The sequence below is a fragment of the Corvus cornix genome, chromosome 8, assembly GCF_000738735.6.
Source record: "Corvus cornix cornix isolate S_Up_H32 chromosome 8, ASM73873v5, whole genome shotgun sequence".
Classification (NCBI taxonomy): Eukaryota; Metazoa; Chordata; class Aves; order Passeriformes; family Corvidae; genus Corvus; species Corvus cornix.
In genome coordinates this window covers 31,100,131-31,126,316 of record NC_046338.1, presented here as the reverse complement: position 1 = coordinate 31,126,316, position 26,186 = coordinate 31,100,131, and the positions used below count along the sequence as shown (strand labels likewise).

The 26,186-nt window shown below is 48.1% G+C and overlaps 2 protein-coding genes across 3 annotated transcripts; one reads left to right on the top strand and one right to left on the bottom strand.

Moving 5' to 3' along the window:
- Positions 1–1,469: 1,469 nt before the first annotated feature.
- Positions 1,470–15,960, bottom strand: TDRD5 (tudor domain containing 5). Its single transcript, XM_039555626.1, has 11 exons — positions 15,847–15,960; positions 15,399–15,652; positions 15,014–15,255; positions 13,060–13,662; positions 12,168–12,298; positions 9,066–9,271; positions 8,186–8,392; positions 7,103–7,169; positions 5,961–6,161; positions 4,936–5,095; positions 1,470–1,892 (listed from the first exon to the last, which is right to left on the bottom strand). Exons 1-10 carry the CDS (start codon positions 15,958–15,960, stop codon positions 4,940–4,942), a joined length of 2,181 nt encoding a protein of 726 aa, XP_039411560.1. The 3' UTR covers positions 1,470–1,892; positions 4,936–4,939.
- Positions 15,961–17,773: 1,813 nt separating this feature from the next.
- Positions 17,774–23,595, top strand: NPHS2 (NPHS2 stomatin family member, podocin). 2 transcript variants are annotated; one of them, XM_010406297.3, is made up of 8 exons: positions 17,774–18,078; positions 19,654–19,757; positions 20,632–20,704; positions 21,012–21,094; positions 21,362–21,565; positions 21,911–21,966; positions 22,774–22,852; positions 23,232–23,595. In XM_010406297.3, the coding sequence occupies exons 1-8, from the start codon at positions 17,802–17,804 to the stop codon at positions 23,508–23,510; spliced, it is 1,155 nt and encodes a 384-aa protein (XP_010404599.1). In that variant the 5' UTR covers positions 17,774–17,801; the 3' UTR covers positions 23,511–23,595. The 2 variants fall into 2 exon arrangements, with proteins under 2 accessions (XP_010404599.1, XP_039412473.1); XM_039556539.1 differs by lacking the exon at positions 21,362–21,565.
- The last annotated feature ends 2,591 nt before the right edge of the window (positions 23,596–26,186 follow it).

Here is a 26,186-nt window from a genome sequence, read left to right as displayed (position 1 = left end):
TACCCAGGGTGCAAAGAGTGATGTGCCCAGAATACGCTCCCTCCATTCCCAAACTGGCAGATGTGGGAGTTCCCAAAACACAGGGATACTGTTTTAACACTTGCTGGCTCCCTCCCACAAACTCGCTGCCACCCTTCTGCACACATGTAAGCTCCCAGTAACCACACAGCACCTTCCAGACCCCATAGCATCTCCGCATTCCCAATTTCTCGAAACAGCAGTGGGACCCATCCCCGAAGCTCCCAGTCACATGCCCAGGCAGCCTGGGGACCTGCTGCAGCCCAGGCAGGGAGCAGGACAGAGGCAGCTCCTGCTGGGCACAGGGCCTGCCCACTCAGCAGGATGTTCTCCAGCTCCTCACCTGCCCGCCCTCCCAGGCCCCCAGAGGAGTTTCAGGCTGCAGGGAGCTGAGCTGCTGAGCGCTGGCCTCGGCTGCCATCTAGCAGTGACCCAGCAGCAGCAGGGACACAATGACAGCTCTTCCAGGCCCAGGCCCCTGCTGCAGCCCAGGGAGGGGTAGAAGAGGATTTGGGGGTCTTCTCAGGACACCCCACCCGCCACCTCCCTGAAACCAGAAACTCTGCAGCAGAGGGTGAGCTCCGAGCAAGCTCAGCCCCGTTGCAGTGATGGATGACAAAAATGTGCAGTGAGTGCCCCAACCCAAACGTGGCACCAGAGAAGTCAGGAAACCTCTGAATCTCCCCACAGGGTTGGACAGCCCCTGCTCCTCAGCATTCTCCTTCCATCTCCTTCATTAGCTTTCCCAGCAGCTGCTTTCTAACCAGCAGCAGATTCTCGGTTTTTAGCTGTTTGACATCCCAAACCACCTTTAAATACTGAAATTAAAAGTGAAATCATCACACAACAGTTTGGGTTGGAAGAGAGCTTTAAAGATCAACTAGTCGAATCAACAAACATCTTATGCTGGGCTTTTACCCATTCCAGTATTACTGCTAATATTACTGAGCTTTTCTTGGTGGTTTGCAATGAAAGATACCTCTGGTGTTGCTGCAGGTGGGCACAGAATGGCCCTTGAAGCCCCTGAAGATCTGAGGAACACTCCAGGCACCAGGATGCCAGCATTCCTAACCAGGACACTTGTTTTCACAGTTTTACTCTGCATTAACACCCATTAGGATCACTTGCCACAGGCAAGAGGCTACATTAACATGGTCAAGCTTCAGGCTCTCTCTCACTGGATCCCTAACAGATTTTATTCCGTATCTTTAAGATGAGATTCCTGACACTTTGTATAGAAGACAAACAAATCACAGCATGTTCTTCTTGGGGAAGGAGGTTTCTTTGGCTCTCCTCACAGCAAGGAGTGGGTAGAGCAGCCACTGCATTAAAAACCAAAATCACATCCCCACATGATGTCAAAACAGCTCATGCACTGAAAGAGGGAGGGACAGGCAGCCAGTTTCCCTCTCCTAAACTTAAAGGATATGTAACACAACATGACACTTGGATGTTCTCCTGAACCATTTATTGAAGTAACTCAGTAACACAACTGGTACAACAAAACCGAACTATTTTCCTGAAAGGAAAACTAACATTTATCACACATGCTGGGCACACCTGAGACGTCACACTCCAGGATTTTTCAAGGGATTAAACATTTCTGAACAAAAAAACCCCTAACAGCATGGTCAAACAGAGTTTGTGCTGCTCCAGACAGCCTTCCTTGGCAGCAGCAGCTCCAGCTTCTCCCCTCTTATCCCACCTTCCTTCTCAGGCTGCGGAGCCACTGGAAGTAGGCATGGGAAGTGGCCAAAAGAGCAGCGCAGGAGGACACATGGCTCCTGAGGTGGCCCTTGGTCACACAGCCCAGAGCACCACAGAGGCCAACCATGAGACTCCCAAGAAGGTCTTGGTCTTCGTATTTTCTTCATCTGCATAAAGAAGGACACAAAAAAGAAAGATCAAATCTACACTGGCAAATCCAAGAGCTCCAGTTTAGACTGAAATCAGTTTTTCCTAGACCTCACCAGGCCATGGAAAGAAGACTTCCTACTGCACACCTATTTGGTAAGTCTGACATGGTATAATGCAAGGACCTCTCTCCCTCTCCTCCACCTCCACCTCCCCAGAGGCAGGGAAACAGATGTGAATTCAGTAGCTCGTGTCTAGGGAACTCCAGGGAGAGGGCTCCAAGGCACAGACAGCCACTGCCTTTGGCAAGTCACTTAATGCACCTTGCACATTGAGCAACTCTTGTATGGGTGTTGTAAATGCTTCCATTGTTTGGAAGATGGAAGACAAGCACCCACACAGGGACCTCACAGGGTTTACAAAATCCTTAGTTCCTTATGGTTGAGAGACTGAGAGACTCAGTATGAAATGAACACTGGAGTGGAGAAACAAATACTTCTGCATGCAAGCAGCAGAAAGGCTAGAAAAGAGAACAAAACCCAACATTGAGAGAACTAACCCTCAATTAATTTCTTCCCATTAAACCATTAGAAATCCATTTCGCTGCACGAAGGTCACCTGATGCATTGCATCCAGCTATTTACTGCTCCAGCCCACAGAAACACCAGCATGTCCACCTGTTCCAGCAGCAGCAGCCCTCAGATACACACCCAGGAGGGACTGCACAACTCACAGCACAGTAACACACTGCTCAGCTTTCTGTCAGTCAGTTTTGACTGACAGATCTGTTCACACTGACAAGGGGGCCCAGCATGAACGGTACTGCCCTGAGTACAGCACCGGGATGTACGGCTTCACAAAGCTGGGCCTTGCTGGAAAAACTTCCCATCTGATCTGGGCCACCTTGCCTCATTTCTGCTGGTTGCCTGGGGTAAATAAAGGAGGTGTAAAGGTCTTCTGCTGACTTGACTGAGACAGCAGGCACTGAGGACTCTCCCAGAGAATGAGATGTCTGCAAATGTGTGTAAATAAACTGAGAGGGTCCAATTAGTGCACACTTAGCTCATTAGCTGCCCTGATCTTAATTATCTCTCAAAATTTACAAAGAAGTGGAAGGTCAGCAAATTGATAATTAAAAAACCACAACAAGAAGACTACACAACAACAATAATCCCTTAGTGTAGCAGCTTTTCCTGCACAGCAAGCTGGAAAGAGCCATAGATTATTACAAGACACAAGGCACCCTCTCTTAGCAAAGAATTAACAGCTGTCTCATCTCTCAGCAGCCCCACACAGAACCAGTAATGGCAATGACAGAGGGAATTTCTGCAAGGAGGCAAGAGCTGAGTCAGAGGAAGCCCCTCTGCATTTTTGCTTATGAATTCAAATTAAATTTAGGTTTCAGGGATGTTCACTCATGTCTCAGCCACAGACTAGAGCTGATGTTTGTATTTTTTAACTCAGCACGGAAGAGAAAACTAGTGAAATGACAGACAAGCAGCAATTCAACCACAGCTGTTCAAAAACTGAGTACTTGCTCTCGAGGCTGCTTCTGCTGTCAGGGCACAAGAGGACTGAGGCACCCCTGCAGCAGCAAGGACAGCCACATGGCTGGGCAGCAGGAATTCAGTGCTGACAGGATGCCAAGACAGGCATCACTAGAGCCCAATTAGCCAACTACTCAGCTGGATACCAGCAGCCCACTGAAAGCCTCTGCTTAACATGCAGTAAAAAATATGAGTGCTAGGACAAGAACAAGGTTACAAGGGGATTTTTATCTCTTCTTGCCACCCACGCCATTCTCACTGAGGGACAGGATGCATTTATATTCCTCCAGTCTTCAAATCACCAGCTATGTCTGACATTTATGGATCTTGCTTTAGTCAACTAGGTGAGGAACTCTCCAGATTCCTGCATTTGAAACACAAACTCAGATTTGCAGTCTTCCCCACATTACCTTCTTCCAAATACATACAATAGGATGACAGTTTATGTCTTTCAGCTCATTTGATAAACTGACAGAGCAAGGACATTAATATCCAAGCCACACAGCTCACACAGTTTCTCTAGCACAGAAACCTAAGTTGGCTAGACAAAAACCTAGAGAAAATGACTACTTTACAGTAAAGTGACTAGCATTACACTCACTTTGACTCTTATTTCAGAGCAATGTCAGAAACACAGCCCCAGAGCAGGCCCCCTGCTGAGCACTTCAACAGCTGACATTTGCCTGGAAGGTGCTTTGGTCCCTGCAGTAAAACACCTCATGAAAATACAACAACTTAAATAACACAGAAAAGGGGAGAGCATCACCTGCAGACAAGTGTTCCTGGTGTTCCTAATGGTACTACCCTAGACTGCACCCAAGACCTGGGGTTTCCTCCCTCCTTAACCTCTCTGTTCAGCAACTAATCAAACTGTTAAATAGCCAAGCGCTTCTCTTTTACCATGCTCTGAAACCCAAGGTGTAAAGCATACACATATGCTTTACATTCACCCTTAAGAGTTATTAACGTGTAGTTGTACACAACCTCATCTCCAACAACAACCAGGACTGCAAATCACTTCCTTTCCGGTCAGTTTAGGATGAGCAAGACCCTTTAATGCAACTATTCACCACCAGTACTTCTGGTCTTTTCCTGCATTTACAGGCTGCCCCAAGTTATTACACATCCTTTGCCAGACCCAGAGATCTAAGAGGAAAACACACACTTCCTGGCTCCCAGGGGTGCAAAACCATGGAAGTGCCAAGTCAAACTCATCACAGCAATCTGGCACAGGTCTGAGCTCTCAGAGCGCATTCTCAGACTGAAACATTGTGGTGCACCTACGGGAGGTTGGAGGGACCACAGAGACTCCCTGAAGTCTAAAATGGGATCAGAGGACAGGCAGCTAGGAAGGTATTTATGGTCCACATAAACAATAGTTTTCATATTACGTTTCTGCTCGCTTTTGATGAAAGAAGAAAACCAACTTCACAGAAAACTTGCACAGGACTAAAATGAGACATCTGCTGAGCCCTGGAACTGATTTCATGGAATGACAGCTGTGCCAAACCCTCACCTGGTCACAGGTTGGCCCCATCCAGCTTCGAGGTTGCTGTTTCACTGTCTGCATCTCGAGATTCCTGCTGGAAGCGAAGGTCTGGCTCCACCACTTCAGCATTCCCCTGCTTTCCACTGGGCTGAATATACAAGGCTAAAGGATTCAGTTCCTCAAATTCCTAGAACAAATAAAAACCACACCAGTATAGTAAAAAACCCCTACACTGTAACTACCACGAAGAATAAAAAGGATTCAGCAAATCTCTAACAGGTTTTGTGAAGGTGTACAACACCCAAGAGTTAGCTCCAAATTCCTGCAGGAACAGCCTTATTATGAAAATCAACTCCTCTTCTGCCAACAGCAAAATTTCTCAGCAATGCCCCTCTCCCCCAAAACTGGGCCTACACATGCAAAAATACCATCATAGGATCTAATCCTGACAAAACATGCAATTCTGCATCTGCTGAATAAAACAACAGATAGAAGCCCTCCAGGCTGTAAAACTCAGCTTTCTGCCGAAATACAAAATCATGGCAGTACCTTTCCAAGGGTTTGCATAAATCCACACAGTTCTTACTGAAACTGAGTTGAGACACACAAATAATGGCACAGCTAAGCTTAAAGCACAAATGCTCTGGCTTTCAACTGGTGTGTCTATCCAAAGACAACAGGCAATCTACCATGGTCATGCCATCCAGCACTGTACATTTCACTGGCAAAGTATGAGAGTTGTTAAACCAAGATCACTTCCATATCAACTTTTAATTCATTGCTAGAAGACAGGCTGAAAGTAGCTTGTTCTACTAAACAGAACATCTCTGTTGTATCATCAGATTCCACCTTAAGCAACAAGCAAGCTCTCACCACAGAGTTAGACACTCTGGGATGCAGTCACAAAATGACAGGCTACAGGAAAGCAGGGAATACCAGTTTTGCTCTTCACAAAACCACTTGCTTCAAGGGAAGAATCTTCCCATTACAGGCACCCGAACAGGGATCCTTCCCTTCCCCTTCCTTTCAGCAGCACACGCCTCCCTCCTGACCTGGGAAGGAATGTTCTCTCCACAGACATCAGCATATCCCATATCGCTCAAGACGGAGTGGAAGTAGACATCGTCCTTGGTGGATGTGTCACACAGGAAGAGGTACAGAATACCATTCACATACTCATCCACGATGCCCACAAGTTCCTTGAAGCGACAGAGATCCTTGAACAGGAGAACTGCAGCACTGGACCATGTACCCTGAAGAAGAAACAACATAAAGTTACTATAAACAGACCAACATCCACCCACCTGAGACTTTTCCTTCTGGTGGGCCCTTGCCAAAAGCCAGCTGAGCTAGGCCAGGCTAGTGATAAACACAGGAAAGTCAGGCAGACAAGCTTCCCAGCATGAAACTAAACCAAACTACCCCAAAGCCTGCAATTCTCATTACACTCAGAATGCCCTTTCACCCCAAGTACCTACTTCCAAACGTAGTTCAATGGCATCCACCAGTGATTTTATCCCGATTGCCTAAAACACAGCTGTTTGTTGGTTTTGGTTTTTTTTTTAATTCCTGGAATCACAAGACTTTACAAACATCAGAAGTATCAAAAGTTGTTAAGGAAAACTGTGATTAACCCTCAAAACTCAGGGGAAATAACTTTTTAAAAGCAACATCTTTAAAAACACAGAGGCAGCAACTCTGGTCACATGCTTTCCTTCAGAGCTTGTACTTCTCAGGCTTCTTTGAGCAAGAGGATTCCCATCACAGAGAAACTTTCTTATGACCTCTGTAACTCTCTGGCTGGGCTAACTGCATCAAACCAACTCACTCAAAGCTCTGTCACAGAAGAATGTTTTAAAACAGAGCGTTGGAGCTACTAATGCTTCAGAAGAACATTGGGGAACTACTGGCAGGGAAAGGAACAAGTTTGCTGCGTTGCTTAACAGCAGCCATCTGGTTTCTGCAAGAATACAAAGCAAGAATGCGCTGATGGTAAGGAAAGCAGTGGAAGGGTGATTGCTTGTAGAGCAGAGGCTTACCCAGCACACTCTGCTGAACATAACAGCACCAGTTCTGCTGTAAGTATCAACAGGACCCGACTTCATCCAAATGTTTGCCCTTAGCAGGAGAACAAATCTCTACTTGGTAACTCCTGTGCCTATGTCAGTAAACAAAACTGCATGTGGACACATACCTCCACGGGTTTTACCCATGCCAAGGAACACGGGATGGCCTGAGCAGGGAGCTTCGAGTAGCACCACCTAAAACACACAGCAAAGCCATTACAGCAAAAACAGGGATAAATCAGCAGGAGTGCAGAACTTCCTCCTCTTCCAGGTTTTAGGATCAGTTTAGGAATACAGAAGCATACATTGGATCGTGCACTTATGACTAAAACCCAACAGCAGCTTCAGAAAACACTCCATATCCAGAGAATGGGCACAGCAGAAGCAGCAGTAAAAACTGGTCCCTTATGCACCCCCTGACCCAAGCACCTTCCCATCAAAACCCCTTGTGCAGACTGAGTTACAGAGAGCCATGGCTTTTGAACCAAAGAATGCCAACGACCAGGCACAAGGAGAGGCAAACAAGGGGGAAGACACAAACATGGAAAATGTGCTGAACTGCAGAGAACAAGCACCTCTGACACTGCAAATACATCCCACTTGGACTGATGTGCCTTCAGGAGAATGTGTATATCCATTCATGCAACCCAGGAAGGAGGAATAGGGAGCTTGCCCCGAGGGGACAGAAAGCAGCAGGAGGACAGACTGAGGAGTGAAGGCAGACACAGGAAAGGATTTAGCAGTGTACCCCAGGGTACCCACAGTCTTCGTTATCAACCTGGGTGACGGGGGAGAGTCTACCCTCAGTCTGCTGATGACACAAAACTGGCAGGAGTGGCTGATGCCCTAGAGGGTCAGGTTGCCATCCAGATGGATCCTGACAGGATAGAGAAATGGGCAGACAGGAACCTCACAAAATTCAACAAAGTCCTGCACTTGGGGAAGAACAACACCATGCATCAGCACAGTGTGGACAGCTGGAAAGCGTCATTTTTACCAGGAGGGTGACCAAGCACTGGAATGGGTTGCCCAGACAGGTCATGGGATCTTCATCCTTGGAAACATTCAAAAACCATTTCAGCATGGTCCTAGGCAGCCTGTTCTACACAGCCCCACCTATGACAGCAGGGAACTTGGACAGGATGAGCTCCAGAAGCCTAATCCAACCTCGACTGTTCTGCGATTCTGCCGCCCACGTGTAATTTACTTACTTGAGGAATCTCAGCTGAGACCTCTGGACAATTTGGAGCTGTCCATAGTCTGCGCAGAACACCTCTACTTCCTGGTCATTGATCACACGGTGGATGACCACACGGTACCACCACTGGGAGATCATGACGCAGCAGAGCTGCCCAGGCCGCACTGCGGACTCAGGCATGATGTATTTATCAGAAGCAACTTTATATGAGTAAACGTGTCTGTAAAAGATCAGAGTGAGGAACTGCACTCAGTAGGATGCAGGAAATGAACCAGGAGAAATATATGAGACATCAAAAGAATCCTGACTTTTCAAAGTCCCCATGACATGAATTTTCAGGAGTTGTTTCAATAGGCCCTTTATATCTCTGTTCTGCCACACTTAAACTGAAATGGCAATAGAATTGCAAACACAAACTTTTAACATTTGAATGATACTCTTAGGGTCTGACAAAAAGTTAAGTAATGGGGACTGATCAGAGGCTAAACACAATCATCATAATCATTACTTTTTTACCATTACCTTGACATACCAGCATTTCTCATGAACCAGTTTCTGCAGTACTGGCCCAGGTGCAGTGTTGGAGGTGGAAGTAAAAGCATGAACCGAGCCCATTAGCAACAGCTGCACCAGACATGACAAAGGAACCCTTCAAGCTCCTTTCCAGGCTTATGAAGTTCAGAACTGCTAGGACAAACTACAGGAACTGCTGGTGACCACACTTACTGCTTGTTAGTTAAAAGGAACAGATAAGCGTTTTGAGTAGTGAGTGTTTCAGGACAGCACCAGCATCTCTGTACCAAGCAATGAAGCCAGCAGGGGCCATCGCCAAGAGCTGGGTGCCCTGTTCCCTCAGCACAAACACACACTGCCCTGCTGTAGCATGCTCCCACCTCATCTCAATCATCATATCCTGCAGTTCATAGGATGGTTCTGCGCGGCAGATGTGGATGTAGAACTGGCTAGGAGAGACGACAAAGTCCACAGCGACTCCCACCAAGGACCTTCTCTTCAGAGGTGGCAAACCACAAAGGCTTTTGTCCTGAACAGCATCTGGAGGGATTGCTGGAGTTGGTGGTAACTGCTTAAAACGTTGAAGCTACAAAGGGTAAGTGGGAGGTCTCGTCATGCACTGAACACACAGAATTGGCCTTTCCATTAATTTAAAAAACAGCTCCGCTTTCCTGGGGACTTGTGAATTACTGAATATCAGAGAACCCCAACAAATTGGATGAACTTGGATGAAAACTCTCCCTGTGAGGGAAACAATCATTTTTACACTCTCTTTCTTTCTTCCCTCCAGTGTTAAGAGGGGTCAAGCTACAAAAATACCGTGCTCATATTCCTGCAAGGAATAAAGGAGAGGAATTGAAGTCACATCACATATTTAGACAAAAGTAGTGAATGGCTATTGCCAAAAAAGCAAAACAAAACCAAACCCAACCCACCTCTTTGCTGGATAAGGAATTATTTCTGTGTTTCACGACCATGAAAAAGTACATGATTGAACCAGCAAAACTCTCTGAAAATGATTCAGAAATGACAGAAGATGTGAATGCAACCCACCTTCACACTAGAGCTACTTCCCAGAGACAAAACCAGTCAAAATCTACAAATTCTGTTCTTTTCTCACTTAAGACAAATTTGTACAAGTGAGCTGTTAGCACAGCTTTCAGTTTTTCCTTATTCTAACTGCTGAAAATATTATTTCACTAGAAGTGGTACAGACGGGAGACTTAATCAGACATCAGCTACTTTCACTGCCTCAAGAGCTTTCTTTTGTGCCAGCAGACAGCGCTTCTCCAATGATCAGAAATCAGAAATACTTCAGTTTTACTCACTGTGAACACACTGCAAGTTATCACTGCATCCTACAACAGGCAAGGTGTGGGCAGCTCATATTCCAGCACATTCCCCATTGCTTATATGGCTAAATTCAACTGCAAACAATGGGGTTTTGCAACAGTGGCTCTCTTAATCCCTTTGTAAAGGTGCAGATCATAGAATCATGGAATATTCTGAGTTTGAAGGCACCCACAAGGATCATCATAGTTCAACTCCTAGACCTGCAAAGGACCACCCCAAGAATCCCACCACGTGCCTGAGAGCACATGTCCAAATGTTTCTTGAATTCTGGCAGGCTTGGGGCTGTGACCACTTCCCTGGTCCCTCTTTCTGCAGACTGAGTAAAGCCAAATGCCCTTCAATTTTTTGGAGCTAAAAATTTTGACTAAAACATTTGAGTTAAATAGTGAGTTAACATTTTTGAGTCTAAAAGCAACTAGGAGAATTCTGGCCTGAGCAGCAGCATCACCTCTACAAAACCCTTACAATTTCACAAATTTCCTCTGTGCAGCGCCTGTGAATGGTGGCGTTTCTGATGGACAATTTTGCTCTGAGAATGCTCCTCCTATGAGACTGTTAAGAGCACACAATAGCTTTCTAGTCTAGCTCACATGTTGTTAGTGACAACAGACACTTCTTTGAAAGACTTACAGGACGTGTACTCGAAAACATGCTCCCAAAATACAACAAAGTTATAAAACAATAAAGCAAGAGAACACAGGGTAAGACCAGGCTTTATAAGAGGTATAGCTTGCAAGAGTGGCTGACTCCTTGCCCCAAGCTGGACTGGCAGCTCCCAAGAGTGGTGTGGGTGACACTTTTCCTTCTGTCAGGGCAGCAAGAAAAAGAGAGCAGCAGCTCTGTATTCTTTCTCCTTCTTGCAACTGGACAGATGGACTCAGCCCTTGTGCCCCATCTGACCCTGAAAACACTTCCAGGATTAGTCTCGGGATACCAGGCAGCAGGGCAGGGATCAGGTTGCATCTTTCCTCTCTACTTGCAGCATCCTGATGAACAAATTGTCCATTGCACATCCAAACGAACAAATTTCAAACTGCTTTCCTCGTCTTTAGAGCATTTTTAAAACAGAACAGCAAACTTGGTGGTTCATGACAAAGAGTAGTTGTATAAACATCCTCCAAGTCTTGTCGGGATCTTTAAATGGGTTCCCTCTGCAATTCCTAGGAGCAAAATCTGGGGCTACCTAGACCATATCCCCCCTTTTAGAGCCTTCACACAAGCAGACTTGTGGTTTCACCTAGGGGAATTCCCTGTGGACCTCATCACACCAAAGTAAAATTTCTTTAAAGGAGCAGCACAGGCTGCCAAAAATCTCTCAGGGGTATGCTTTATCAAGTGCTACATGAAATCCAACTCGTAGTTCCAGGCTTTCAAGCTCATTAGTAGACAAAACACCGAAGGGTAGAACCCTCGGGATTCTTTCCGTGCCTGTAAGCTCCAGTTGTACAGCTGGGTACAGCCATAAGACAAGCTTGGCAGAGGAAACAACTCTAAGAAGAAGGATTTTCCTGAGACAAAGAAGGCCTAAAGATGCTCAAAAGAAAAAAATAAAGGAGGGACAGATTTCTGAAAGAAAGATTTAGCAGTTCAGAGCTTTTGCACTGCTATTCTCCATCCCTGTCTAAAAATACACTGTTAAACAAAACAAAATAATGATAATTTCCTACCAAATAGCAGACTTGAGACTGCAGGAATCAAGGTCACTGAGGAACATTCCCCAGCTCTGTCAAAATGGTTGGCACTGAAGCCCTGTCAACAACAGCAGGGGAAATTTCACACAACTTGTCTCACAACAAAGTTATTAAACTCCAGTTACAACTAACTAAAGCAAAAGGTTATCACCACTGCTGTAAGCAAGCACGGTAACACTTAACCAGCCTTGGATGATCTGACAGACCTCAAGACCAGAAGGAGACAAGAAAAAGACTGACTTTGGATGTCACATAAAGCTGTACACCAGGTCAATATGAGTCTGGTCGCCTCCAGAGTCATCTAAAACAGGTACAAAAACGTTTGAAAGCAGCAGTGCGTCAGCAGTGCAAACTCAACAGAAACAAGGATAGTAAAAAGAGTACCACCCCTTGGAATATGACATGAAAATTCTACAGATTGTTTGTCCAGCCACTTACTTTTTTGAGGTAAGCACTCAAAATGGCTGCTTTTGATTGCACTGGCTGCGAATCCATCGGAAGTGCTGCCTGGTAGGAGCTCTCTGTCTCACAGGTGGGTTTCGCAGGAGGCATCTCAGCTGCAGATGCTGCTGCAAAGACAATTTAATTTGCCTGTTATTCTTTGTTGGACTGATGCAGTGTTGCACATTAAGCAGTAAGGGAAAACATCAAAAAATGGAAGTCTGAAAGCACTGGTGTTGTTCTCCTCACTACCTGCAGCATTCACAGCCACCACATTCATGAGGATTCACTGCGTCAGTAAGTTAAAACAAAACAAGAATCACCTGCTCTTGTAAGCAAGCTAGAATAATGTTAAAATGAATTTTCCCTGGAAAAGCTGTGAATTTGGCAGGAACTCTACGTGATTATCCATCCTCTCCCACAGGTTTTAAGGGAATGCTGAGGGCATCTGCAGTGGAACACTGCAGCCGTGCCTTTCAGGCCAGTGTTAAATCTTCAGTCTCAGAAAGCGTATGGCAAAGGCTTTACCAGCCTGCAGAGCAGACATTCAGAAGATCCTTCTAGTTTTTTCACCTGTTGCCTGGAGTGACTGGAAATTCCAGTCCTACCCTCACATTCAGCAAGTCCATACTCTGAATGGGCTGATCATCCCTTCTTTCACCTCCCCCCCAAAAAAAGGGTGGCAACATGATGAAACCTTCCAGTTAAATTCTCTGCTACCAAGACAACTGCCTTGTGACAGCTGCTCCTGCAGCACACAACAGCCCTTCTGTGCTAAACCCCAGGGGAATCAGGACTTCCACAGCAACTGGAAACGCAGCAACACACTTGAAAGCAGTTGCTTGGCCACAGAGCTTGCAATAGCTTTCAGTTAAACACACCACCTCACCTTGCAGCATCTCTTCTTCCTGTGCTTTATCCTGAGGCATCTCTTCTTCCTCAGCCTCACCTTGCAGCATCTCTTCTTCCTGTGCTTTATCTTGAGGCATCTCTTCTTCCTCAGCCTCACCTTGCACCATCTCTTCTTCCTGTGCCTTATCTTGCAGCATCTCTTTTTCCTCAGCCTCATCTTGAGGCACCTCTTCCTCTTCTATGTTGCTTGCCAAGTACTTCCTCAGGAGTAGCAAGGAACCCGCCTTTGTCTGCTCAATGGCAATGGAATCAGACACGCTTCTGAGGACCTCAAAGATGGACGAAAATCCGTACTGCCTGTACTGGAACGCCCGGCCAAAGCGCCTGAGGAAGGCCCTGTGGAAATCCCTGAGCAGAAGTGGTGAGGAACTCAGCAGGTCCTGCAGCTCAGCCTTCACCATTGCTGGCAGGACAGGGGTCCTGGCACTCAGAGCTTGGAAACCCTGTGGATTCTTGGAATTCTTAGTGGGAGAAGTAGCATTCGCCTTCGTAGCAGTTTTCTTTGATGCCTTACTATGTGTGTTTACTTTCTGGCTGGCAACCAGCTTGGCAATCCCTCTGGTGGAGTCATCGACAATGGCTACAACAGAAAGAAATAAAACAGACAACCAGAACAATGAACCATTAAAAGCTCTACACTGGCAAAGCTCCTCTTAGTTCCTTTCCTTCCACACCCTTTCCAGAAGCAGTTGTCTCCTCCAAAAGCAACTACACTAAATCATGGCTGATTTCCAGCAACCTCTTCCCTTTGCAAACTGGACTGAACTATTTTTAAAAGCCAGCAACCAGTTTCCATCCTCATCCCTAGAAATTCAGACCAGGTAGGAAGGCAGGTCAAATTCTTGGATGCAGGATCACAAACAAAACCCAAGCTGCTGAGAGTTTTGCTGGGAAAGCAGAATCACTGTAAACTCTCATTACAGAGCACCCCTTGCCCAGGAAAGGTCTCCCTGGAGAACAGCTCAGGTCTTTTCCAAGCTTCTAAGCAACTTTTTCTTGTATTACTGCAGCACTCAAAAAGCCCCCAACCATTTCACCCTTCCCAATCAACTCTTTGCAACTGCCATTTGTTTTCACGACTCTTCCCTGTCGCTGTTATTCCGCAGAGAATGGCGAAATCACCACACCAAGTCCATGTTGCAAGGTATGGCCGAAGCCCTCGTTTTATCACCCATAACATTTATAGCATGGTTTGTAAAAGAGAAATTACACGATTGGCCTATTGGCCCGCCACCTTCAGAGGTGACAGGTTGAGCAGTAACACTCCCATTTCCAAATATTTTTCTCACAAGACTGAAAACAATTCCAGTGTTCTCACAACAACCTGCAGGTGCAGAAATGGGTTTACATTCTTACAAACTGTTGTCCATCCAGTTCTCATGGGAACGAAAGCTTTCACAGAGAAGCTGTGAGAAGCTGGATTTCTCTAACTGCTTTCTTATGAGAAGGGAAAGTTTCACAGGAAAATTCCTCTGTCAGTCCCTGCTAGCATCCACACTTCCCCAAAGAAAAAGAAAATGAAAAAGGCTCCTTGATACAGGCTGAACTTCCTATGGGGTCAGGTAGGGAAACCTTCACAGCTTCTCTCGAGAGGCCCTATCCCTGGTTTTGGCTCCTGCTGTAGTCTGCATTTACAGGAAAAGTGATGCTTACCAGTTCTAGCGTACTCATAAGGAAATGCTACCTCAGCTTCTAAACAAAGTGTACAAAAATAATTAGAAGCCTGGGCAACTTTTTCAGGAGGGAAGAGCACAAAGGTGTTAGAAGGCAGATCAAAATACAAGAAGAAATACCAAAGACAGAAACTTAACCAGTCGTATGAGAAACACATGGACAGATATGCGACACACAGCTCTGCACATCTGCAGAACGCTTCACACCAGTATGACGTTCCAAACAACTCCTCCACCCATTTGGAAACAAAACCTCACCTTTGAGGATTATGGTGCCAGTCTTAGAAGAAGAACAGACTCGGACAACGTCAGGCATTTGTGTCACCAGCTCCAAGGTGGACTGGAAGCCCAGTTCGCGCAGAGGGAGAGGTTTGCAGACCATGGCCATGTACTGCTCCTCCAGCTGCTCCGGCGTCAAGCCCGCTTTGGCAGCTATCAGCAGCGCCCTCACCTCCTTCTTCAGCACCTCCATAAGCCGCGCCTGCTTCGACGCCTCTGTACTAAAGGGGAACACGCACAAGCAGATAACAACTTATACCACAGCTGCTCAGAATCACGTGGAATTTCGACCTTGTCCCGCTTAGCGGCTGAAAGCTGGGAGGGGGGAGCTGGCAGCAGCTGCACCAACAACCCCTGTACTCACTTGCCAGCACCCCCGGAGTTTAGTGCACGCCTAAACCTCTGCTCTTTACAACCCCTGGCACTCGGAACACCCTGCGCGTCCCTACCGCTGCCCGAGGACAGCCCACCCAGCCCCGCGGCTCCGTGCTCCTCGCAGAGCCCCAGCGCGGGGGCTCGCCCCTCGGAGCCCGGCAGGGTCACAGGGCGGTAAAGCGGCGCGCAATGGCTGCTCCCTAATGCTGTAAACGAGGCTGAGACTTTTAAAGGAAAAGTCAACTCGTTTATTTGTTAACCGCTGAGAGCGGGAACCCAGGATAAGCCCAGGCTCCGCGCGACGAGCCAGAATAAAACAAAACACAAAAAAGACAGCGAGACTCACTGGGCGCCGCCTCAGACCCCACGTTCCGCAGGAGGGTTCCCCCCCCCCCCCACCACCACGGGTGCAGGTGGCTTTTTAAAGCCTCAGGTACCACCGGACCGGGGCCCTTTTCAATCCTCGCGCTGATTGGCGCCTTCCCTGTTCGCTGGTTGGTCTGTCCCTCCGTGCATTCCTCACCAATCATTTCCAAACAGGTCCGCTTCATTGGTTGGCTCGGTCTCCAATCCCAGTCCAGGGCCTCGTCCTCATCCCTCGTACACTATGAGGTAATGTACTAGAAAGTTCCTTCCACTAAACCCATTGGGTCCCTGTTACATCCCCATCCAGTGGTCACATTCCACCATTACACCCGTGACAGTCTCGCAATAACAATTAACTCGTTAACTGCATATACCCCCCCCAAAAAAAACCCAAAAAACTTTTGACCATTTATTACACTAAGGGCTCACAGATACCTGCACAGCTGATTTCCACGCAGGAGTACTTTTCGGACTCAAACAGGAGCTGAACCTGTCAATTTTGGGACACCAAAGGTTGCTCTTAAAAAATCTCGTTCCAAAAGTTGGCAGCCAAACACATCTCCCAGGCGCGGTGGAGTCAGGACCCGCTGGTTGAATAAAACACCAGACAAAACCAGCATATTGCAGGTTTGGAGGTGTTAAATATGTCATGGTGCTTTTGACAAGACACCAACTGGAATCCAAAACCAGACCTGAGCTGCCTTTTGCTGTTGCTGCTTAGAACACCACCTGCTTTTTCAGCAGCTGGTGACCATCTCTGCCAGTCCCATGTTGGCCAAGTGATAAACACCAAGTGGAAAAGGTTTCTGGAGCAGTTCCAAAGAATATACACTAAAAATTTATTCATTATATCCCTTTTACACCCAGCTTTTCTCTGCCTTTAGCCCTCTCCATCCATCACTTCCCTGGTGAGCTGCTGACACGGCACCCAGCACAGCAGAGAAAGCAGGCACCTGGTGCTCCTGCCCTCCCTGCCTGCAATATCCTGAGTCTGGGTGGAGCACAAGTCTCCAATAAAACAGGAATCTGTGAAAAAACAAGATCAGCACCTCCCCAGCTGTCTTCCCAGCTCCCTCCAGCCCGTCCTCCGCATCAGGGACTGGAATCCCTGAGCTCAGCCCTGCCCTGCTTTATGTCCCAGCTGTGTCTTGCTGAAGTGCAATTTCTAGCCAGGTGCTGATTTCTTTAATACAGTTGGTGACTTTAAAAGTGTTTCTTCCACAGGTTTTTGCAGATGACAACACAGGCTGAGCAGCATGAGAGAGAAAGCTCCTATGTTTGCTCTGCCATGCTCCTGCTGTGGAAAACTAGGGAGGCATTTAGGCACAAACTCTTCTGGCAATTTAGATTCAACAGCTCTGTGATAGCTGTCGTATTAACATCCATTCAGGAAAGTTGGGACCCGTTGCTTTCCCTCCTGGCTAAAAGGTGACCCTAGAGAGAAGGGGGTTGCTGCCAATGTTCCTTCACCGTGCCAGTCAAAGGGCTTGTGGGGAGCAGAGCAGTGTGAGATGGTACTCGCCCAGACATTCACCGCAACACCCCCTCCAAACACTCCTGAGTAAGCCACTGGTCTCACCAGCAAAGCTTTTTCACCCTGGTGTCTATTCTGGGCCACTCTCACCTTTTGATATCTTTGGGGCCCCATGCCTGACAGCTGCTTTTAGGTTGCTTTTCAACAGCTTTGCAGAAACAATCTACTAAAAATCACCAGAGTGCTTCTGATTGTATTTTATTTCCAAAAGTAGGAAGACGCAAATAGAATATCCTCCCAGGGCCCACCCTGTCCAGGTCTAATTTTCCTTCTCATCTCCACAGCAGTGCATGATGAAAGCAGAGCAGCTGGAAGCAGCTTGCTCACTTCACTGTCCATTATGCCTGACAAGCGTGTGATGAACTTGAAACGAGCCTCCTTGATGTCACACCTCCCCTTCTCTCCTCCCCTGCCTGCTTTTCCTGCCTGCAGCAATAAATTCAAGCACGTACTCATTCCGCTCCCCAGGCAGCTGCGTGCTCCTCGGCACAGATGAGGATGGATAAGAGGTCTCGGAGCTCTTCCAGGGAGTCTCATAGGAGACGCAGAGAGTCCCCGGCTACGCAGAGCAAACGAGAGAAGAGGGATAGCAGCAGAGAAGCTGGCAAAGGAAAGGGAGATATAAAGCAGGAGAAAGCCAAGGAGACCAAGAGCACTGCGGGGACTGATGGTAGGGTGCATACCTCCACGGTGGTGGACGTGGATGATGTGGTGTCTGATGAAGAAATGGAGGCAATGGCATTGCTGGATAGTGAGCAGCAAGAGGAAGGTATGGCTTAAAGATGGGAAGGGGTTGGAAAACTGTGGGCTCTTTGATGCTGCGTGGGTCGCAGTGTGACTGCTCTCTGCATGGTGTCATCACACCCACCTTGCACAAGCGTGGTTATCCTCAGGATAGGATATGGGAGACTCCAGCCAGCCTCCCAGCCAGCTTCTGCAGGCTTATCAGCACCATCCAGCAAAGCAGTGAACCTGGGTACAAGCAGTTACATTCACAGCATCCTTCATGCTTCAGCTTGCTACTCCCCAGTTCTGTTCATGCTCTTCCTTTTCTTGCTTGGCCTCCTTTAGGTGGATGGCATTGGCCTTACTGCCAGTTCCTAGCCCAAAGGACCTCGCTTCAGGGATGAACTGCTCTTGAGGTGCACACTTGCAGCTCACTGGTTTGATGACCTCTAAGAGCAGCTCCTCACCAGGTGTTTGTTAGGCACATTCCCAGCCTGCTAGGAGCTGGGAGGAAGGGAGCATCGTGGTCCTTTTGGCAATACACCTGGGCCTGTTTGGACCCAGCACCACCGCAGGCATGGCAGATGTGTATTACAAGAGCCAGCACCACTTGTGCCCTTCCATGCTAGCACCTCTGCTGCCCCAGAGTGACACCAAGGTTCAGACTTGCTCCTGACTCTCTGGGAGTTTTTCACAGCTTCCACTTTCTGCCTCCATTACAGGAATTACAGCTGTTGAGCAGTGCTTAGGAGCTCTAGTGACCACACAGGTTCTTGGGATCTGAAGTTCCCTCAGGACCTGGTGGTTCTGCAAAGAATCCCAAAGGCAGAGGGACAGGGATGGAAGGGTTGGAAGGGATTAAAAATGGGAGGGATGCTAAGTTCACAGTTGAAAATCATGGTCTACTCTCTGGCTCCATTTATTTTCATGCCATACCTGCTGATTTTTCCCTCAGACAGGAGCACAACAAAGGGCAGCCAAAGCAAGATGACCCACACTCAGTTTGGGGAGATGTAGAAAGTAATATTCGTCTGGGCTGACTGCCTCAGTCAGCCTCCAGCACCTTGGGGTGACTTCTTAGAACACAGGAAGATTTCACTGGCACCAGAGGCTTCATCCCACTGCATTAGGGAGCTAGCATGCAATTAAAATCCTATTCCAAAACAACCTGAAATACTCTGATAGAGAAGGGCACTTCAGGCTGTGCATGTTTAAAGCTCTCTCTTATTTACAATCTTTGTCTTTAGCTCATCTTTCCAGATAAACTTCAGGGACCCCAGCTCAGCAAAGTTGCCCACTCCAAGCCTTTCAACCCTGCTTGGTAGCCCCAATTCTTCAAGATAAAGTCTGCTCTCTAGTCAAGCAACCATGGAGAGGCATGGCTCAATTTTTGTCAGTAAAGCAGAGACAAAATCTATCCATCCATCCTTGCAGCTCCTGGCAATCTGGAGCAGGGAGTGTTCCTTAACTCACCTCCAGAGAGAGCCAAGTGGTTCAGTTATACTGAGTCCAGGCAAAGCACAACAGTGAAGGCTGTTGTCAGTGCAGGCACTTGTCAAGCTATCAGTATTTTCGGAGCAGTCCTCGACTAACACAGTCCTGTTGGGTTCCTCCCTAGGTGTAAAGACTCCTGGCCTGGGTGTCTGTGAGTGGCTTTTGACCATCTTGTCTTTCCTGTTCATCATAATGACCTTCCCCATTTCTGTCTGGTTCTGCATGAAGGTGAGAATAGCCATGGGGCCTCTCAGTATTTGGTGTCTGATCTGGGTGTCACACACTGGTTCACCATGTGCTGGACATGAGCATAAAGCTTTTTTGGTCTAAGGCCCTATTTATACCTCTTCAACTCATCCTTAATTTTGTTTTCTCCTTTATCACATGTTGCTACAGCACAGGGGTCCAACCATTGCCTATCAAATGCTTCTGCTGAAATACCAGCATGCAGAAACTAAGGTTTTTCTTTCTTAAAACAAATTGCAAGTCTGTTCACTTTCAGACACATCCTTCAGCCTACCTAGCCCAGAGATGGCTGCATTACAGCAGCAGGGTAAATAGGCTTTGAATTAAAAAATTTAAGAGAGATTGAGCTCTCAGTTAATAGAAGATTTCCCCTCTTCCTCTCGTTTTTATTCAGATTTATAGCATGGCTACATGGAGGCATGTTTTGATTCCCACTTCTCAGGAAATTTCACATTCATATTGTTATCAACAAGAATGCCAGTATTACAGCTCAGCTCTTGGGGTGAGCACGTTTGCCTTGGAGGGAAATGAGCAACACAGAAAATTTTAACTTGGGTTATTTAAGTTTGGCCAGGCTATAAGGAAACAAAATGCTGGGTCATCTTGGGAAACCCTGGGTGGGTCTAACATGGGCTGCTCTCACCAAATTCCTGTCTGTCACAGGGCTCCTCATATACAAGGCAGGCCAGCCATTCTAGGCAAAGGGTACAGTGACTCAGTGACAGGTGATGCCACAACCTGCTGAAATCCTCCCTTTGCAGGGCTTTTCCAGAATAAACTTCCTCCTCTGCCAGCGAGGCTGCTTTTCCCAGTCCTACTTCCTTAGCTCCAGCCTAGCTTTTGTTTCCCTCTGCAGGTAGTGCGGGAGTATGAGAGAGCCATTGTTTTCCGACTTGGGCATCTCCTTCCTGGCAGAGCCAAAGGACCTGGTGAGGTGTTTACTGAGCTCCCCCCAGCCACACTGCTCCTCTTCTGCATGCCTTACCAAAGCTCACATGCTGGTGCCCTCCAAGCAGGCATGGCCAGACAGGAGATGGGATGGTTTTTGTTCCCTTCCTTTCAAGGGCCAGTAGTTCCTAATGGCTTTTCCATCACGGAAGCAGCCTGAGAGTTTGAGCCTGTGTATTGCTGTTCTTTTGTAGTTCTGCATGCTAAACCCTTCCCTGTTCTCCAAAACAGAAGAGGTAATGTCTGTAGTTCTGATGATTACCAGCTGTCTCTCGCTTCCTCCCACAGGCCTTTTCTTTTTCCTTCCCTGTTTGGACACCTATCACAAGATAGACCTCCGCCTCAAAACCCTAGAGATCCCCTTCCATCAGGTATGGCTGACACCCCCTCTCTATATTAATTTTGGGATCTATTTAATGTTAAATCTGATGCTTTCTACCTTCATCCTTGCAGAGAAAATTTTAAAAAACCAACTCAAAGTAACCTCTAGTTTGCCCAAGATCCATCAGTAGCAGAGGTGGAAGCTACAAAGACTTGACCATCCAGCTCATCTTCATCATTCTCTCAGTTGTGTGCTTTTCTGTGCTACCTTAGAGTTGCCAGAACCAGCTCCATCTCCCCTAATATCTTTTGCTTAGGTGGTGACCAAAGACATGGTTACTTTGGAGATAGATGCTGTCTGCTACTACCGGTTGGAAAATGCCTCTCTCCTCCTCACCACCCTGACCAGCATCTCCAGTGCCATCCAGCTGCTGGTGCAGACCACCACGAAGCGCCTCCTGGCACATCAAGCCTTCTCTGAGCTTCTGCTGGAGAGGAAGAACATCAGCCAGGAGATAAAGGTGCTTCCATGGGGAGGGAGACAGCAAAGCAAGGGGTGAATTAAGGCTCTGCAAAGAAGCCCAGGTGGCCAGTCCCTCAGAGTCACAGACACTGGTTTGAAGAAGGCTTCTGCACTTGGAATAAGTGTGGACTCTAGTTAAGTCACCCTAAACCCCTGGGGTAAACGCAAATGGGAAGGAAGGGCAGTAATTTTATTTCTGAGGGGCCTTGCCCAGTAGCACACTGAACCTGATAAATCTGCCTTACAATCCTGCAGTTAAAGTCCCTGCCCTGTCTTGCTCCCCGTGAGGGGGCTCGGCCAGTGCTGCTGTTCTCCCATGCTCTAAACATATTCCTCTTCATAGGTGGCTTTGGATGCGGTCACAGGCTCCTGGGGGATCAAAGTGGAGAGAATAGAAATGTAGGTAGGAAATGCTGGTAGAAGGGAATTCTCTGTCCCTTTGCAAGGACCTGTCCTGTGCTGCTCGCTGTGGCCTGCTCCTCTTCCTGCTTTGCCTCTGGCCCTCTCCCTGCAGGTGTTCTGCAGAAGGTAGAGCCTTTCACCTTCCTATTTTCTCTGCCCCTTTCAGCCTCTGCCTCATGTAAAATTTCCACCTGTTAGAAGTTCTTTCTCCTGCCCTGACAGCCAGAGCAGGATCCTTGGCTGGGATCTAATCACCATTTCACTGCTGCTGCAGGCAGTTTGCACCCAGTTCTGGTAGCCCAAAAGGCACAGCAGGCACTGAACTCTCCATGTCCTGTTCTGGATCAAAGGCCCTGGGGTCTCAGCACTGGTAGGGATGGGCTCATCACTCAAGTCTGTGCAGGAAGGTGGGACTCACTCGTCACATAGAGGGACATGGGAGAGAGCCAAGCAGTGAATGAATACAGAACATTCCTGTGCCTGTCTTGAGAGCAGTCTCCTAGGGGAGTCTCTGCTGTCTCCCAAAGACTGAGCTTACCCTATAAGCCTCAGAGGCACAAAGAGGTCTCCCTGCTGCCTGGTGATCATGCAAGCCTGGTCACTAGAAAACCAGGCTGAAAGAGAAGGATGGGAATGGAGGTAGAGGACTAAAGTGAGACGCGCAAAGAGGGACACCCAGGGGGCGAAGAATATGAATGAGCAGCTCTGCAGAGATCGACTGAGCCCATCCCAAGCCTCAGGCTGAGCATCCAGTGCTGCCAGGAGAGCCAAGGGCCCAGCTAATGCCTGTCTTTACTCCCACAGCAACAACGTGCAGCTGCCTGCTGAACTCCGGCAGTCCCTGGCTGTGGAAGCGGAGGCCCAGAGACAGGCCAAAGTGCGGGTATGCCAACATCTGACTACTCATCTCCTTCCAAAGCATTCCTCCTTCCTTTCCCACCTCTGGTTTGAGGTCTCTGGGACATGCCACACAGGCACACAGCTCTGGGTTGACATGTTTCCTTTAATTCCAGAACAAGAGCTGAGTCTAACAAGGGGAGCTCAGTTGCCGAGCTCTGATGGGCCTAGTAAAAGCATGCTAGCCATGAGCTTCCAAACTTCTGGCAACACCTAGAGGCCTAGTACATGCTGTGATCTTCGAGGAGCAGGAATGTTAGAATCACACTGACCCTGAAAATTTCACCAACCTGCCTCTGTAACAAACAGTCCGTGCCCCCTCACTCCCAGCCTCACAGAACCTTCCTTCTTCCCCTGCTTGGTAGGTGATCGCTGCTGAGGGGGAAAAGGCTGCTTCCGAGTCCCTGCGAATGGCAGCTGAGATCCTGTCCAGTGCTCCAGCTGCTGCTCAGCTCCGTTATCTCCATGCACTGCACTCCCTTACCACAGAGAAACCTGCTGCTTTCATCTTGCCCTTGCCTCTGGATGCCATGAACCTGGTCTCTCCGGCTGCCCACAGCCCTCCCGCTGTGAGCAGCCTCCTCACAGGCACCACAAAGCTGCCAGAAAATCCAAAAGACAAGAAGGACTCCCCCATGCTCTGAGAGAAATGGTTCCCACATTGCTCCTGCTCAGAAAGGAGCAAGAAGGCTGGCCCACCATCAGGTTCTGACCTGGAGGCAGGAGGGAAAGCAGCCCAGGCCTGCAATATAAAGTGGATTGTACACGGAAAAAGCCTCTACTTGTTTTGGAAAGGAAAAAATGTGGAGTACAAGGAGCAGGCCTGGCAGGTGTGTGAGCAGGGGGTTGAGGGAAGTGGGGTGTCACTCCTTCTCCTTCACAGAGCCAGATGCACCTTGACACCTTACAGCCCAGCTCCCAGGGTCTGATCCATCTTGGCCCACGACCTTGGAAGGAAGGACAGACCCTCCTCTATGCCCTTCCATGGCCCCCATCCGCAAACCAAACAGCTGGGCAGGTGGGAGTGGGAGTACGACAATCCGTGGGGGAACAGCAAGGGGCTCGGCACGCAGGCAGGATGGTGGGTGCTGCAGGGAGGGAAAGAGCTGGGTCCTGTGGTGTCCTGGATGTGGGATTTCAGTAACCACCCACATACATCCACACAGCCTAGTTTAGCCCTAGTTCTGAAGCAGGAGGAAAAGGGAGAGGAGGCGAGGGCAGCCTTTAAGGCTTGTGCTTCCCTGCTGAGCACATCTGTGGCGCGGAGGAAAGGCTGTGCTGCTGCCCGCGTCCACAGGGTGGTAAGGCAGGACAACGTCTGAGCTCGGGGGCGCTTAAAAACATCGAGGTGCCCCGTTTAACCAGCGCCTACTGAGCTGACGGGGGGGATCCGGCACCGCTGGCCGAGAGCCTCGGAACAGGAACACTTTCGCCCACCTGCAGCTGCCTTGGTAATTTTCACACACAGAGAACGAACAGAGTGAGTTCTCAAAAATCCTAGAAGCCACAAGCTCCTATGTGTCTTTCCTGCCTACAGCTGTTTGAAATGGCCAGGAACCTACAGGTATTGCAGTCCTTTCCCTTGGTAAAGGTCTGGAGCTCTGTCAAAGGAAATATCCCTGCACTCAGATTCTCTGGTCCTGGTGCCCTTTGTGTGGATGTCAGCTCTGCTCCTGCCCTTTTACTTGACCTACAGCATCTCCCCTTGCTTCAAAGCAAGATCTCCCTGCACAGCCATTCCCAGCACCTCTGTTCTGCTGTTGGTGTCCTGTAGAGGTCAAATAGAGGGCACTTTGTGGCCCTTCTCTCAATTGCCCCCACACTGTTGGTCATGATGCCCGTGCCTAGGAGGGGTTACCCAGCCAGTCTCACTCTTGAATTTTCACTTATTCACAGCTCTTTGCCTGCTGGTAACACTAACTGCTCCCATGATACTCAGTCTACAAGTATTTGCCAGCATCTTTACAGCAAGGACACCTGGCCAACCAGCCCCCTTACAAGTGGCTGGGAAGTGGTAAAAATCCACCTCTGAACTTGCTGGTGACCACACAAGCACCTGAGCTCCAGGTGTAGCCTCCCATCTACATCATTGGCCACTGTAACCTTCCCAGGGGAGGGGGCAGCAGGATCACTGTGGCTCTTGCTGGTGAGCCTGTGATAGATCTCAGCAGTGATCTGCTCATGGAAAACTAGCTCTGGGAAGTTGAACAGCTCTGTCATCTTCCACTGGGGAACGTGAGCTGTGCACTTACTCCTCTAAAGCTGGTTCTGGTTATTTCTCATGCTGCTGGAATAGGCCCTTCTTTCCCAACCTCAAGAGCATAAGGACAAAAGGGCATAATACTACGGAATGAGCTGCAGCTGATTCTTTCTCTGAACATTTCTCTGGCTGCATTTCTAACTCCATGTAAAATGATCCATCCCCACCAAGATTCTTGGCACACAAAGGACCAACAGCTTTACAGATAATGTCTCAAAGGAACAACACTTAGCCCAAGAACTGACTGTCGGGAGACACGCAGCACTACGTCAGGGCACACCCATTTCCCTGTGTGCACTTGTATCTGCAGAAGCCAGGCATAGGTTTTTCAAACACGTAACTTTCTTACAGAAAGGCAAATTATAGCTAAGAGCATCCTCAGCTCCAAAAAGCATGCCTTGTTCCAGCAGGATCTTCTCTCTTTTACATGTACAGAGCCAGCAGAAACTTGCCATTTTACCATCAGGAAATATTATGTTCAAAAGCCTTGCAGAAGGAAAACACAGTTAAGAAATGTACTTAAGGATTAGTGGTAGATGAAGTTTCCAAGAGAGAATTTACTCTGAAGGAGTGGGCAGGTGTTGTCTGAGCTGATGTAATTCCGGACAGTTTCACTGCCTGCTCTTCCAAGCTGAGAATGGGTCAATTTGGAGAGTCATCCTGATTTTTGTACATTTTCCTCCTAATCAGTCAGACAGCTGGTAGCTGGATCATCTGAAGCTCAGAGGATGAAGAGGGTACCCGTTATCAGATACATAACCAGCCCATGCTGGCACTGAGGTAAAAATCTCTTGATATGCGAGGGAAGAGGTGCAAACAACTTGCTTGCGTGATCCAACAGGGATGAGGCAGAAGAAAATAAAGCAGCAGGAAGAGATCAATGAGTGCAAACAGGAGGGGCACAGGCAAGAGAGATGTGTTGTGCAGAAAGCTGAGGTAGCAGTAGTTTTACAAGGATGACAAACTGCATACTGATACTAGAACTGTGGGAGGAGGCAGAGGACAAGCAAGACACACGTGGAAGTGGTGGAGGCAGGAAGAAGAACAGCATAAATGCTGA

What these genes read in the sequence shown, in the direction of transcription:
- TDRD5 (XM_039555626.1), bottom strand. Translation starts at nt 15,960, where the DNA reads ATGAAGCGGACCTGTTTGGAAATGATTGGTGAGGAATGCACGGAGGGA. An exon ending in CATGGGTAAAACCCGTGGAG is followed by an intron (nt 6,162 to 7,102) that starts GTATGTGTCCAC and finishes TTTCTTCTTCAG; the next exon opens with GGTACATGGTCCAGTGCTGC. An exon ending in GAGAGAACATTCCTTCCCAG is followed by an intron (nt 5,096 to 5,960) that starts GTCAGGAGGGAG and finishes TATTTGTTCTAG; the next exon opens with GAATTTGAGGAACTGAATCC.
- NPHS2 (XM_010406297.3), top strand. Translation starts at nt 17,802, where the DNA reads ATGAGGATGGATAAGAGGTCTCGGAGCTCTTCCAGGGAGTCTCATAGG. An exon ending in ACATCAGCCAGGAGATAAAG is followed by an intron (nt 21,566 to 21,910) that starts GTGCTTCCATGG and finishes TCCTCTTCATAG; the next exon opens with GTGGCTTTGGATGCGGTCAC. An exon ending in AGAGACAGGCCAAAGTGCGG is followed by an intron (nt 22,853 to 23,231) that starts GTATGCCAACAT and finishes CCTGCTTGGTAG; the next exon opens with GTGATCGCTGCTGAGGGGGA.